Source organism: Primulina eburnea, chromosome 11, assembly GCF_022965805.1.
Source record: "Primulina eburnea isolate SZY01 chromosome 11, ASM2296580v1, whole genome shotgun sequence".
Lineage (NCBI taxonomy): Eukaryota > Viridiplantae > Streptophyta > Magnoliopsida > Lamiales > Gesneriaceae > Primulina > Primulina eburnea.
The window spans coordinates 5538667-5553440 of NC_133111.1; the positions used below are offsets into that span (position 1 = coordinate 5538667).

Here is a 14774-nt window from a genome sequence, read left to right on the forward strand (position 1 = left end):
ATTATTTTTTTCCAAATTAGTTGATTCCCCGACCTAATTTCATTCTAGCTAGTAATTCATGAAATATGGCAGATGAGATTATTGGCTTTCTCATAAGATTAGTTGCTATCGGTATTAACTCGCAAACCCGTCAATGCAAAGCCACTGGCCGACAAAGAGTCCGTTGCAGTTCAGGTTAGGGTTGATGGCGTCGAACTGAGCGGTGGTCAGGTTATTACTCTTGGCAATGTCGAAACAAGTGTCTCCTTTATTCACCGCAGTCACAGTGCCACACACAACTGTGACGCTTGCCTTACACAAACAGATTAAGACCGTGTTACATTAAATGAGATATACTGTACAGTTAACCTAAATAGGTGAATTAATCAATACATAATGAACCCTTTATCTATTTAATCAATTAATGCAAACTAATGTCTAAAAAAATGAAGGCAAATCCCATGAAACCATGTAACAACCTCCGAAACCAAAATTTCCAGCTCCCACACGAATCTTCGGCTCTGCGTCGCCGCGAAACCAGACCCATCTCACCGGAAAATGGGATCTCTTCAGAACCCGTAAAAATATTCCCAATGAGTGAAGAAAATGGTCTGCCTGAAAAGGAAACATCAAATGAAAGCCCGAGACTATGGCAAGCAATCGGGTCGATCTCTTCCTTAATTGCGCTCTCACATTCAACCAAAGTCTCTGCTTCAAAATGGATGTCCATAAGAAGGAGGATGGAAGAGCTTTTATCCATCCTCGTTACCATCGAGAATTGTGAATCAAATGATAACTTTTCACTCTGTATCACTCTGGAGTCGATTTTAGCCACCAGTAGTGAATGCGATGGTCTTTTAAAGCGTTGTCTGGAACTTTCGTACTGTGGGAAGCTTTACATGCAAAGCGATCTTGATATTGTATATGGGAAGTTGGATAACCATGTGAAGACTCTTTCTGATATACATGCTCTGGGATTGGTGACGCAGAGCTATGCTATTGTAGTACCGAAGCCTGGGCCTTCGGCTTCGAAAGAGGACATAAGGTTTTATGTCCAGAATTTATTATCTATGCTAAAGATCGGAAGCACTGTTATGAAGAAACATGCCCTTGTTGAATTCAACGAATCCATTCTAGAAGATGAGAGATATGTAAAGATTGCGGTGGAACTTGAGAGTTGTTGTAAGGATATTACCCTGGATATGTTGAATGTCTTGATATGTTGAATGTCTTGATTCACGAACAAAACGCAGCAACTAGAACCTTGAACCAAACTCAGTAACAATAAGATCAAGTCGAGGCAAGGAGGATCCTTTCTCCGCAAGACGAAATTGCCCGTATGAAAGTGCTATACGTTGCAGGCAATCGTCCCCAAGATACAACGACTTCAAGACAAAACTTTGCAGCACTACAAAGTCCTGATAGCAGCGAACAACATATATGCAAGAGCTTTCAAATAGCAAACGAAAATATGCACCAAGATGGTATGATAATCAGTAGAAAATTGCAAGAACAAGTGTAGTGATTTTTCCAGCAATTTTCGAAAAATGATGGGAGGAATTATTTATAGATGATCACCGGATGTGTTGAAGAGTCACGTTTCTCCAGACCGGATGCTCCGAAGAGACACCATTCTAGTCAAGGGATACATTGTTTGGGTGCAAAACTGATGCCATCATAGCCAAGGGACGCGCATGCTTTCAGAAATAGTGATGTGCGCGCGCTCGCGCGACAACACGCGCGGCCGCGTGCAGCATTCTGCCCTTGAGAGCTGTGCGCACAGCAAGGCGCGCCCGCCCGAATGCTCACATTCCAACGACAGGCGCGCATCCGCGTGGGATATGGCGCACCCGCGCGCGTACCTCTGCCCAAGCACATCAATTTGCGACTGAAAAATTTATTCTTCAAATAAATTTGATCCAAAAAGATTAATACTTGTCAAAGACCGCACCGCACCGCACCGCACCGCGCCGACCCGACCCGAGACAAGATGAGACGAGCGCGCGCGTGTGTTTTACCGAGACACAGCCTATTAGCGTCTTCGCCCTTCTAAAAACTTTTGGCACCCCTTGGGGCCTAAACCCCTGTTCAAACTTGGAGTTTATAAGGGAGACATCATTTGGCTACTTTTCCAATGTGGGCAACTCCCACTTCTTTTACCCTTCAACAACTCTTCATTATTCATTTATCCAACAATTCCCCACATAAATGAACTTAATGCATGTATGCAGATTTACTTGAAAGCTCTTGTGATTTATGATTGCATTAGGATAGGTAGCTTTTGACTTTGAACCTTCCTTAGTAATATACCATAGAATTTACTAGTTGAGTAGTGACACGATGTCTTGAACTAGTCAACCGTTTACGTAAACCAAGTCAATAGTATTTACACAATAATAATTCTAACATATTCTTGTTCTCATGTTGTGTCCATTTCGGCCCTGGACCATATCTTAGATTCATAAGCTAGATTCATAAGCGTTTTCCATTGAAGCGGCCATTACTTCTCACTTATATAGGTGATCTCCTATCTAGAATATCCTGCCATACTCTACCTCATAGGTATATGAATCATTAAAAGAAAACTTAACCTCACCACATGTTGCAGGTCTTTTATACTTGGATTTTGTAGGAATGAGCCTTTAAATATTCCAAGTATTCAAACTAATATTTATAACTTAGTTGTCCCATTGAACCAAGGTCATGGGATCTCCACTTCACAAGGTTGGGTTACCGCTATAAATATTTTATTTTGTGGGTTTTAAGCTCATTCCTCTCAACAGTTTGTACATTTGATCTCTATTTATACCTTTAGTAAACGGATCCGCTAGTTTTTCCTTTGATTTCACATATTCAACAGAAATAACCCCATTCGAGATCAATTGTCTTATGGTATTATGTCTCCGTCTAATGTGACGAGACTTACCATTGTACATACTGCTATGTGCTCTTCCTATTGCTGATTGACTATCACAATGAATGTTAATGGAAGGCACTGGCTTATTCCAACAAGGAATATCCTCTAGGAAGTTTCTTAGCCATTCGGCTTCTTCCCTAGCTTTGTCTAATGCTATGAACTCGGATTCCATAGTGGATCGAGCTATATATGTTTGCTTAGATGATTTCCATGACACCGCTCCTCCACCTATTGTGAATACATATCCACTAGTAGACTTTGAGTCTTTTGTGTCAGATATCCAATTGGCATAACAGTATCCTTCTAAAACTGCAGGATATTTTGAATATATCAAACCATAGTTCAATGTATATTTCAAATATACAAGCACTCTCGTTAAAGCTTTCCAATGATCCTTACTTGGATTACTTGTGAACATACTTAACTTGTTCACTGAATATGCAAGATCTGGACGAGTACAGTTAGTCAAGTACATTAGACTACCAATTATCCTTGCATATTCCAGTTGTGAGATGGTTTCTCCTCTATTCTTTGCTAAATGAACACCTAAATCTATAGGAGTTCTAGCAGGACGACTGTTTAAGGCACTAAATCTTTCAAGTACATTTTCAATGTAATGGGTTTGTGATAAAACTATTCCTTCAGGTATTCTAGAGATTTTAATACCTAATATGACATCACACAACCCCAAGTCTTTCATATCAAAAGACCTTTTCAACATATTCTTGGCATTTATAATCAAATCATGATTGCTTCTCATAATCAACATGTCGTCTACATAAAGGCATACAATGACATAATCATTTGCACTACCTTTAATATAAACGCATTTATCACATTCGTTGATTTTGAAACCATTTGACTTCATTGTAGTGTCAAATTTTTCATGCCATTGCTTAGGTGCTTGTTTGAGTCCGTATAGCGACTTGACAAGTTTACACACCTTCTTTTCTTGTCCGGGAACGACAAACCCCTCGGGTTGTTCCATGTATATTTCCTCTTCTAGTTCTCCATTCAAGAAGGCTGTCTTCACATCCATTTGGTGAATCTCAAGGTTATGCAACGCAGCAATAGCTATGAGAACACGAATGAATGTAATCCTAGTAACTGGAGAGTATGTGTCAAAGAAGTCATATCCTTCCTTTTGTTTGAACCCCTTAGCCACCAAGCGTGCTTTATATTTATCAATAGATCCATCTTCTTTATATTTCCTTTGAAGGATCCACTTGCATCCTAAAGGCTTGCATCCCGGAGGGAGATCAGTCAACTCCCACGTATGATTATGCATGATGGATTCTATTTCATCATTTATAGTTTCTTTCCAAAATGGAGCTTCGGGATTGGATAGAGCTTCTTGAATATTCCTTGGTTCATCATTTAACATGTAAGTCATAAAGTCAGGACCAAAGGACTTTTCAATTCTTGCTCTCTTCCCACATCTTGGTTCTTCATTGACTTCTTTAGAATCATTAGTAGATTCATAAGACCGTTTAATGGGACCTTCTTTCCTTTCCTTACAAGGAAATTTGTTTTCAAAGAATATTGCATTCCTTGATTCCATAATCGTTCCTTCATTAATATCGGGAATAGTTGACTTATGCACCAAAAACCTATATGCACTACTATTATAGGCATATCCAATAAAAATGCAGTCAACAGTTTTGGGTCCAATTTTAACTTGTTTTGGCTTTGGTATCTCTACTTTAGCCAAACACCCCCACACTTTTAGGTATTTATAAGATGGTTTGTGACCCTTCCATAACTCATATGGGGTTTCATCTTTTCCTTTGTGTGGTATTTTATTAAGAATGTGGTTTGCAAATAGTATTGCTTCCCCCACAAGTTTTGAGGTAAGCCAGAATTTATCAACAACGCGTTCATCATCTCTTTGAGAGTACGATTTTTACGTTATGCAACTCCATTTGATTGAGGTGAGTATGGTGTCGTAGTTTGATGAATAATGCCAGATTTAGTGCACAATTCTTCAAACGGAGCGACACACTCTCCACCTCTATCACTTCGAATCATTTTGATTTTTGTACTCAATTGATTCTCAACCTCATTCTTATAATTTTTGAAAGCTTCTATAGCTTCATCTTTACTTTCAATAAGTAGACGTAACAGAACCTTGTGCAATCATCAATGAATGTTATGAAGTACTTATTCCCACCTCGAGTTTGCACAAACTTTAAATCACATACGTCAGTGTGAATTAAATCAAGTGGATTAGTACTTCTTGTCACAGAATGGAATGGAGCTTTTACCATCTTTGCTTCAACACAAATCTCACACTTATCTTGTGGATTTCTTTTAAATGCAGGTATTACATTTAAATTCGCAAGCCTTTGTAATGTATTGAAGTTAACATGTCCTAATCTTTCATGTCATAAATTAGAACTTTCAAACAAATAAACAAAATCATTCACTTTATTCTTCGCCTCTTGGCGGTAAACATTCATTACATTCATTTTGAAGAGCCCATCGTCTTGGTGTCCTTTTCCAACAAATACACCATTTTTGGTTAGGACAAACTTTTCCGATTCAAACACAAGTTTAAAGCCAGCCTTACTTAACAAGGATCCAGAAACTAAATTCTTTCGAATGTCTGGCACATGCAACACATTCAACAATGTCATCTCTTTTCCGGAAGTCATCTTCAACACCACTTTACCAATTCCTACGACCTCAGACGTCGTAGAGTTTCCCATAAACAATTTCCTATCACTTACAGTAGTGTAGGATGAGAACATTGCCTTTTCAGCATATATGTGGCTAGTTGATCCGGTATCTACCAACCATTCCCTTGGATTATCCACCAAGTTGGTTTCAAACACAACTTCAGATAGATCAAGTTGTGATAGGTCTATTGGTACATGCCTTTCTTCGATGACGTTGGCTTGCTTTAGTTTCTGATTTCTGTTGTCTTTCCTCGGAAGACGACAGTCCTTGGCCTTATGATTTGGTTTGCCACAGTTGTAGCAAGTTCCTTTGAACTTCTTGGCCTGCCCTCGTTTCTCAATTTGAGGGCGCTTTCTCTTGTGGCTGGTGCTCGATTCTGTTAGATTGGCCTTGGCCTCGGCCTCCATTGTTCTCTTGTGTATTCTGGCCTCAGAAGATCGGCTATCTTCCTCAATACGAAGCCTCACAATCAGATCTTCAAGCTTCAACTCCTTGCGCTTGTGCTTAAGGTAGTTCTTGAAGTCTTTCCACATTGGTGGCAATTTCTCAATTATCGCCGTCACTTGGAATGGTTCATTGATATCCATTCCCTCTGCCAATAAGTCGTGAATAATAATTTGAATTTCTTGTACCTGGCTTATTACAGATTTGGCGTCCACCATTTTGAAGTCAAGGAATTTGCCCACTACGAACTTCTTGACTCCTGCATCCTCTGTCTTGTATTTTTTTCTCCAGCGAGTCCCACAACTCCTTGGCGATCTTGACAGAGCAGTAGACACTGTAGAGCGTGTCGTCTAGTCTATTTAAAATGTAGTTGCGGCAAAGGAAGTCATTGTGGTTCCATGCATCAACAGCATTCCTTCGTTGGGAGTCATTATCATCCACAACAATAACAGGGAAATCCTCTTTAAGGAATCGAGATAGGCTCAGTGTTGTGAGGTAGAAGAGCATCTTCTGCTGCCACCGTTTGAAGTCGGCACGGGAAAATTTTGGAGGCTTTTCTCCATGAGCAGGGGCGGTAGGGCCATTGGGCACAAGAGTGAATGATGCAGTAGACATATCCAGAATAACAATATATTTCGTCTTGCGATTGTTGTAAGGATATTACCCTGGATATGTTGAATGTCTTGATTCACGAACAAAACGCAGCAAATAGAACCTTGAACCAACCGCAGTAACAATAAGATCAAGTCGAGGCAAGGAGGATCCTTTCTCCGCAAGACGAAATTGCCCGTATGAAAATGCTATACGTTGCAGGCAATCGTCCCCAAGATACAACGACTTCAAGACAAAACTTTGCAGCACTACAGAGTCCTGATAGCAGCGAAAAATATATATGCAAGAGCTTTCAAATAGCAAACGAAAATATGCAGCAAGGTGGTATGATAATCAGCAGAAAATTGCAAGAACAAGTGTAGTGATTTTTCCAGACATTTTCGAAAAATGATGGGAGGAATTATTTTTAGATGATCACCGGATGTGTTGAAGAGTCATGTTTCTCCAGACCGAATGCTCCGAAGAGACACCATTCTAGTCAAGGGATACATTGTTTGGGTGAAAAACTGATGCCATCATAGTCAAGGGACGCGCATGCTTTCAGAAACAGTGCTGCGCGCACGGCCGCGCGCAGCATTCTGCCCTTGAGAGCTGCGCGCACAGCAAGGCGCGAGCGCCCGCGCGCCTTGTTCTGCTCGAATGCTCACATTCCAGCGACAGGCGTGCATCCGCGCGGGATGTGGCGCACTCGCGCGCGTACCTCTGCCCAAGCACATCAGTTTGCGACTGAATTCAAATAAATTTGATCCAAAAAAATTAATACTTGTCAAAGACCGCACCGCACCGACCCGAGACGAGCGCGTGTGTTTCACCGAGACACAGCTTATTAGCGTTTTCCCCCTTCTAAAAACTTCTGGTACCCCTTGGGACACAACCCCTATTCAAACTTGGAGTTTATAAGGGAGACATCATTTGGCTAATTTTCCAATGTGGGACAACTCCCACTTCTTTTACACTTCAGCAACTCTTCATTATTCAGTTATCCAACAAGAGTTTTGTCAATTTTTTGGTGCATTTTCTTGATTCGCAAGAGAGTGAAATTCGAGAGGCGGCAGCAAAGGCGGTGCGCTTGATTGCGGGGTTTCAGTCCTACAAAACTGTGTTGATTGATGCAGGGGTAATTGCTCCATTGATTAGAGTGCTGGAGTCTGGAAATGAACCGAGTCAAGAATTTGCAGCAAGGTGTTTGATAAAGGTTACGGAGAATTCTGATAATGCGTGGTCTGTTTCTGCTCATGGTGGGGTGACAGCCCTGTTGAAACTCTGTGGCAAGAATGGTGAAAATGGGGGAGAATTGGCAAATTTGGCATGTGGGGTGTTGAAAAATCTTATTGAGATTGAAGAGATCAAGAGGTTTATGGTTGAGGAAGGGGCAATTTCTTTGTTCCTTAAGCTTGTAAGGTCTAAAGATGAAATTTTGCAGATAGCTTCACTTGATTTCTTGCAAAATATGGCTTACTCAGATGCATCAATCCGAGAAATGATCGTTCAAGAAGACGGAATCCGCATATTAGTGCGTATTTTGGATCCCAAATCCTCATTTTCGACCAAGACACGAGAGATGGCACTCAAAGGAATCATGAATTTATGCTTTGGATCAGATACTTCTTTATATGTGTTGATGAAATCTGGTTTTACAGATCACGCGCTTTACTTTCTCCGATTTGGGGAGATTTCCGTTCGAGAATTGGCACTAAAGGCATCGTTTTGGTTATGTGGGACGTCTGAGGATGCCAAGAAAGTGATGGGGGATGCAGGATTTATGCCTGTCCTCGTTAGCTTCCTCGAATCAAAATCATTCCAAATTCGCAAAATTGCAGCAGAGACACTATCTAACATGGTGGTTGTACCCAAAAACAGAAAAAGATTTGTGCAGAATGATCAAAATGTTGGCATATTGATGCAGCTACTCGGCCCGGAGGACGTTAATTCTGGTAGCAAACAGCCATTGCTTTCAATATTGATGTCGTTAACCGGTAGCAACATTGCAAGAAAAAAGATTTCAAGTTCAGGTTACTTAAAGAACATCGAAAAGCTGGCAGAAGCTGAGGTCTCAGATGCCAAAAAGCTCGTAAGAAAGCTGAGTTCCACTAAATTCCGCAGCATCTTGGGCGGATTCTGGCATTCTTGAATATAACACAATACTCCCATTTTATTTTATCTAGCACGTGATAAAAATGTACCAAAAAAAAACTTATTGAATAAAACTATAACGTAGTCATATATTATCTATCGATTTAGTCTCATGTGATACCGTCTCACGGGTCATAATCTGTGAGACGGGTCGACCCTACCCATATTTACAATAAAAAGTACTACTTTTTCATGGAATAAGAGATCCGTCTCACAAATACGACCCGTGAGACCGTCTCACATAAGTTTTTGCCTTATCTATAGCAGTGATAATTCTTTCATCGAACAAAAGTTGTCTGTAAAAGGCCTAAGGGTTATCTGATTTGAAGAAATGAGTGAATGTTTAATCAATGATTAATAATTCGATTCTTCATGTCAACTCTTTCTAAACGAACATCAAACGATGTTTATCCAATATAATTTACGTTACTACCTTAGTGCGACAGGAATTGAATTAAATTGAATTGAATATTTGTACAACTTTGTTGAGAAATCAATATCGTCGTGCCCTTTTGCGAGAGAAAATTATTATTTTTTGTTGGCTCTCCTACCTTAAATAACGGTTCCGACACCAACCCTACTAACAATTAGTTAGTCGTGTTACCACTAGCCCATCTACAATCTTTTAGTACAATTTGGATAAAGAATTTGATTTGAATAACCATTTTGTTCAGCTTTTTTTAATAATTGATTATTAAACTTACTTTTCTAACAAGTTTAGTTAAAATAAATCAATGAATGATACAATAAATAAATGAAGTTAGTTATAACATTAGGTAATTTTCAAGTTTATGCTAAATTTTATAATATATAAAGCTAAAAAAACTATGAAAATTTCATATTATAAAATTCCGTATGTTCAAGGATTTTTAAGTTGTATTTAGATTGATGAAAATTCATCAATTCAAATATATTTTTGTAGTTTTAAACAAGCAAGATCTTAAACTTCAAATTCACCATTGCATGTTTAAATAGTATTTCTTTTAATTAGAATGAATTTTATAGAGGTATTTAAATTCATTTTACTTTCTGTAACAAAGTAAATAAGTAATGCATGGACTTAAGATTTCTTCTATTGTTTCGTTGTTAACATTAAAACTATAATCCAAAAAATTCGAATATTTTAAACCTTTACCTCAAACGTAACTTTAAACTTTTTTTTTTTTTAATGTTGTTGTAATGTACATTTGGTTTCGATAGCTACAATGCATCACGCTAGTGTGTCATGATGATTGCACAAAATAATAAAAGAATTCCATCAACTTTCACGTGAGATTCACATATATTTTAGCTGTGAATCTCACGTGAAAATTGATGGAATTATTATTATTATTATTATTATTATTATTATTATTATTATTATTATTATTATTATTATTATTATTATAGTTTGGATATGATACACATCTATTTTGCACACTTATATAAGCATCGATGCAGTGTCACTTATCTATTGGATGCGATGAAATATAAAAAAAAATTGCATATCTAATAGGTGAGTGTTATCTCGTCGGTGCTCATATAAATATACATGATGAATATACAACTTATCAAAAATATATAAATATATATATACACACACAACACTGTACGTATGTATATGATTGATGCAAAAATAATAAAAAAAATTATTTCAGTGGTAAAATATTAAATTTATAGACAGGCTTAAGGCCCAAAATAAAATTGGGCTGGACTTTAAGAATCGTTATTTAGTGCAATTGAATAGAACAATTGGCCGTGGCATGGATACTAGAATCGAGAAATAGAGATGGCAATGGGTAGGATATGGGTCGGATTTCATACATCTATCTTCATATCCATTTATTAAATTCATCCACATACCCACCGGGTATTGAATTTCATCCTCATCTCCATATCCATCGGATTATCGGATACATATACCCTACCCAAATATCCTATTATCATATACAATTGAATTTTTTCAAATTTAAATTATTTCAATGAAGTTATGAATATTTAAAAAATTATTTAAATGAACAATAAGAAAAATTATTAATGATAAAACTTGCAAAATAAACTTTATAGAAAAAAATAACAAAATATTAAAAATAGTTTATATTAGTTGAACAAAAGTACGCAATTCAACAAAAATAAAGTATTTTTCAATTTTTAAAGTCAAACATGGAATAAACTTACCAATGGAGAAGATGAGAAATTGAATGAAAAATAAAAGAGCGGTAAAACCTTGAAACGTAAAAGTGAAAGTGAAAGGGAAGAGCAAAAAAAAAGTATCGATTTACTTGGATTTGAGAAGATGAATCTTTAATATAAATAAATATAATTACTATATATACATATATACATACATATATAAATATATATATATATATATATTATATATATTTATATATTAATTTAAACGGGTATTCGGGTAGGGTGTGGGTCGGATTATATCAAACCCGCCTCCATATTCGAACCCGAAAATCCCCATACTCGATTACCCAATTATTTAATCGGGTCTAAAAATCTCTCCATACCCTCTTCTATTCGGGTCGGGTATCGGATCCTCCAACAAGTTCGGAGGAAATTACCATCCCTATCGAGAAACAGTCCAGAAAAGAAGAGGTTGCAGAGCAAAACTTTATATATTTTAAAAAATAAAAAAAATTATTTTCCTTTATTTTGAGAAATTATTTGTTGTGTTACTCGTGAGTTTTTGTATCTATTATTTAAGTTATTATATTATTAAGTATCGACCCTTTAACAATACTCCTTCGATCATATGCTTAAAAAACTATATAAATGTATAATAATTAATAATATTGAAGAATGTTAATTAAATTGTTTCAAAGAATGTGTGCGAAAAATATTAGAGATTGTATGTGTGAAAGAAATTGGATTGTGTGTGTAAAATAAAGAGAAAGTTTATTTATATACAAAGGTTCGGATTTTGGAAAATATAGCTGCTACAGATTTTTATAATTTTTAGTGATTTATTATTAATATATATTTTTGATATTTTTTTTAAATTTTTATAAAAATAGGTGAACCGCCACAAAGGTGCGGGTTGACAATTCAAGAATAATTCTTGGATTGAATTGTAAGTTAAGGCACTCTATCGTTTTAAAAGTATAATTATTATTTAACCACAAGATAATTTATGTTACTAAAGTGGTGAAATGGTAGTCCAATATCGACTAAATTGAGTTTTTGTGAGTTGTATATATTGACTTAGACGATATTTCTCTTTTAGCTAGCTTTTTATGGTTGAATTATATTCAATTCTCAATCTCAACTAGTATCATTGAATATATATATATATACATACACAACATTTAATTTTTCATTTAGTGGAATAAAAAGACTGGTTTTACCAAAAAATTTACTCAACGGTCACCTTATAGAAAACTAGAAAATTAAATTATTTTATTGCAAAAAAAAAAATATATGAACTTTTTAAATCCTGCAACCCTAAATATAAGTGTGCATGCAAAGATGCAACCGCTCCACTGTTCAATTTTCTCATTCAGATTCTTCAAAGCAAAAATGATGGATTATCAATGATTTATTGAGGACAACCTAATAATAGAGCATGATTAAGCTTTCATAAATGAACCGAAGACACTAGGATTTTTTTTTAATGTATGTAAAAAAAATAAATTTATTTAATTTTCCTATTTTTAAAGACAATCGAAACATATATCCTAAAAGACAAAAAATTATGTGAGATGGTCTCATGTGTCCTATTTTGTGAGACAGATCTTTTATTTGGGTCATCTATGAAAAAGTATTACTTTTTATTGTGAATATCGGTATGGCTCATACTAGACCTACTCATCCTAAAAACCACATTTTTTGGCCAATGAGTTCTGGTATTTTTAAATTTTTTTTTTCAAAATCTTTATACATAAAAAAAATGCTTTCAAAAATCCCATATTGCTACTTGCTAGAGTATATTTTATTCTGGAACACACTTATTTAAGGCACTGATTTGTTTTTATTTATCTAAAAATCAAATATTAATATATTTAAAAATAAATAAAGAAGTTAGGGCCCAACTGCTTGTTGTGTGAACTGACGCATAATTTTCAAAGTATACATGAAGAATACAAAATCAATTGAATTGTGTTCCCTCTCAACCCCAAAAGACCGCCATCTTTGTATTTTAACGGGACCACAACCCAGCTGGAGTCAAGTCCTCTTGTTTTTTTTTTTTTAATTTTAATTTTTTTGAAGATGAATATCAGTTGAATTTGTCCATAGCGCTTCAATCAAACTTGCGACATCGAAGGAACAGTCTCATTTTTTCTCCTTGATTTCACATACAACCAACTCGACAAGTTCGTAACATAATATATGCTATATGAAAATAATATCGTTTTCTCCAGAGAATTCACATTATTCTATTGAAGAATATCTAAATTAATGTGGTGCATAAAAACTACAACCAACAAACCACTCTGAAAGATTTGACAATAAAAGTTCATAAGCTTCCCTCGACCACATATGGTCACACTTGACATTTTTTAAAATGAATGAAAACTCTAATTTATAGAACTTCATTATATCTTAGTTCTAGATGGAATAAATATTTTCAAATCTTACATCATATATTTCACGAAGAATAAATATATCTAAACCCTTATCATTCATATCTTCAAAGGTAAAAACTTGTGTGAGACGGTCTCACGGGTCGTATTTGTGAGACGGACCTCTTATTTGGGTCATCCATGAAAAAGTATTACTTTTTATGCTAAAAGTATTACTTTTTATTGTGAATATCCATAGGGCTGACCCGTCTCACAGATTAAGATCCGTGAGACGGTCTCACATGAGACCTACTCATCTTCAAAATAATATATTCCAAAATTTTCAACAAATAAATTTTTCCAAGTATCTCCACATCTTAAAAATTACAAATTAATTTTTTTGACAAAATAATTACAAAAATTAAGCCAAACCAAGAAAATCATCTAACATTTTTCTCCTTTAGTTTATTTTTAGAAAAATCATAAAATAGTCAAGAAAATTAATAATACAATATCTCTCTTCTTTCTGACAAAAATCAACCAAAATTCAGAAATCAAACGAGATTTTTCAATCAATGTTCTCCATTTATATTCGTGATATTATAACTCATATAACATTTTTTTTTAAAAAAAAAATTGATTGCATATCATTTGAAAATGTAGTAATAGATTCTATTGCAAAGAAATTAGATACATAAATTGTTAATATAAGACCCTGATAATAATCTAACGCTTCACGTGAATATCAATTATGAGATTTCCATGCCAGACTCGTTGTAAATATTTATCATGACAAAAACTTGTGTGAAACGGTAACACGGGTCGTATTTTGTGAAACATATATCTTATTTGGGTCATCCTTGAAAAAATATTACTTTTTATAGTAAGAATATTACTTTTTATTGTGAATATCGATAGGGTTGATGATAAGCCCAAATGTTATAGAGATTTAGGGATTTTATTTGTGCTTATCTAGATTTTTTATCCCTAATTATGTGCTTAGTTTAATTAATAATTGTAGATTTGAATAAAATGTGAAAATTGTTTAAATTGAGAGATAATATAAATTTATTAGATTTCAAAGGGAACAAAATATCAGAAGAAAGGAAATTAAATACTCTTATATTCTATTCCTTGATGATATTGAAATCTTGGAAAAATCTATGTCAATCTGTATAAATATCTTATCTACACTTTCTTTTATAGAGATGGGCTTAAAAAGGAAAGGAAGGAGGAGGCCCATTAAGAAGAATAAAAGGGCAGAAGCGTACAGAAGAAGAGAAGCGGCCGATAACAGAAAAAAGAACAGCAGGCGGAATAGCCAAAACAGAGCCCATAACAGAAGGAAAGGAAGCTGGGAGAACAGAAGCTACTGTGAAGTAGTATCACCGCGGAAGAAGAACAAAAGCTGGAGGAATTCCTCACACGCTACAAATTACAGAGAATCTCTTTCCATTCCTTCTTAATCATGTTTTCTGCATTGAATTTAAACAGTGAATTGCAATTTTATTTTAAGTTTA

General features: G+C 35.5%; 1 protein-coding gene across 1 annotated transcript; it reads left to right on the forward strand.

Annotated features, from left to right (window-relative positions):
* Nucleotides 1–557: 557 nt before the first annotated feature.
* On the forward strand, nucleotides 558–8852 carry LOC140804717 (uncharacterized). Its single transcript, XM_073160811.1, has 2 exons — nucleotides 558–1142; nucleotides 7611–8852. The coding sequence occupies exons 1-2, from the start codon at nucleotides 573–575 to the stop codon at nucleotides 8760–8762; spliced, it is 1722 nt and encodes a 573-aa protein (XP_073016912.1). The 5' UTR covers nucleotides 558–572; the 3' UTR covers nucleotides 8763–8852.
* Nucleotides 8853–14774: the final 5922 nt, after the last annotated feature.

What these genes read in the sequence shown, in the direction of transcription:
- LOC140804717 (XM_073160811.1), top strand. Translation starts at nt 573, where the DNA reads ATGAGTGAAGAAAATGGTCTGCCTGAAAAGGAAACATCAAATGAAAGC. An exon ending in AGAGATATGTAAAGATTGCG is followed by an intron (nt 1,143 to 7,610) that starts GTGGAACTTGAG and finishes TTCATTATTCAG; the next exon opens with TTATCCAACAAGAGTTTTGT.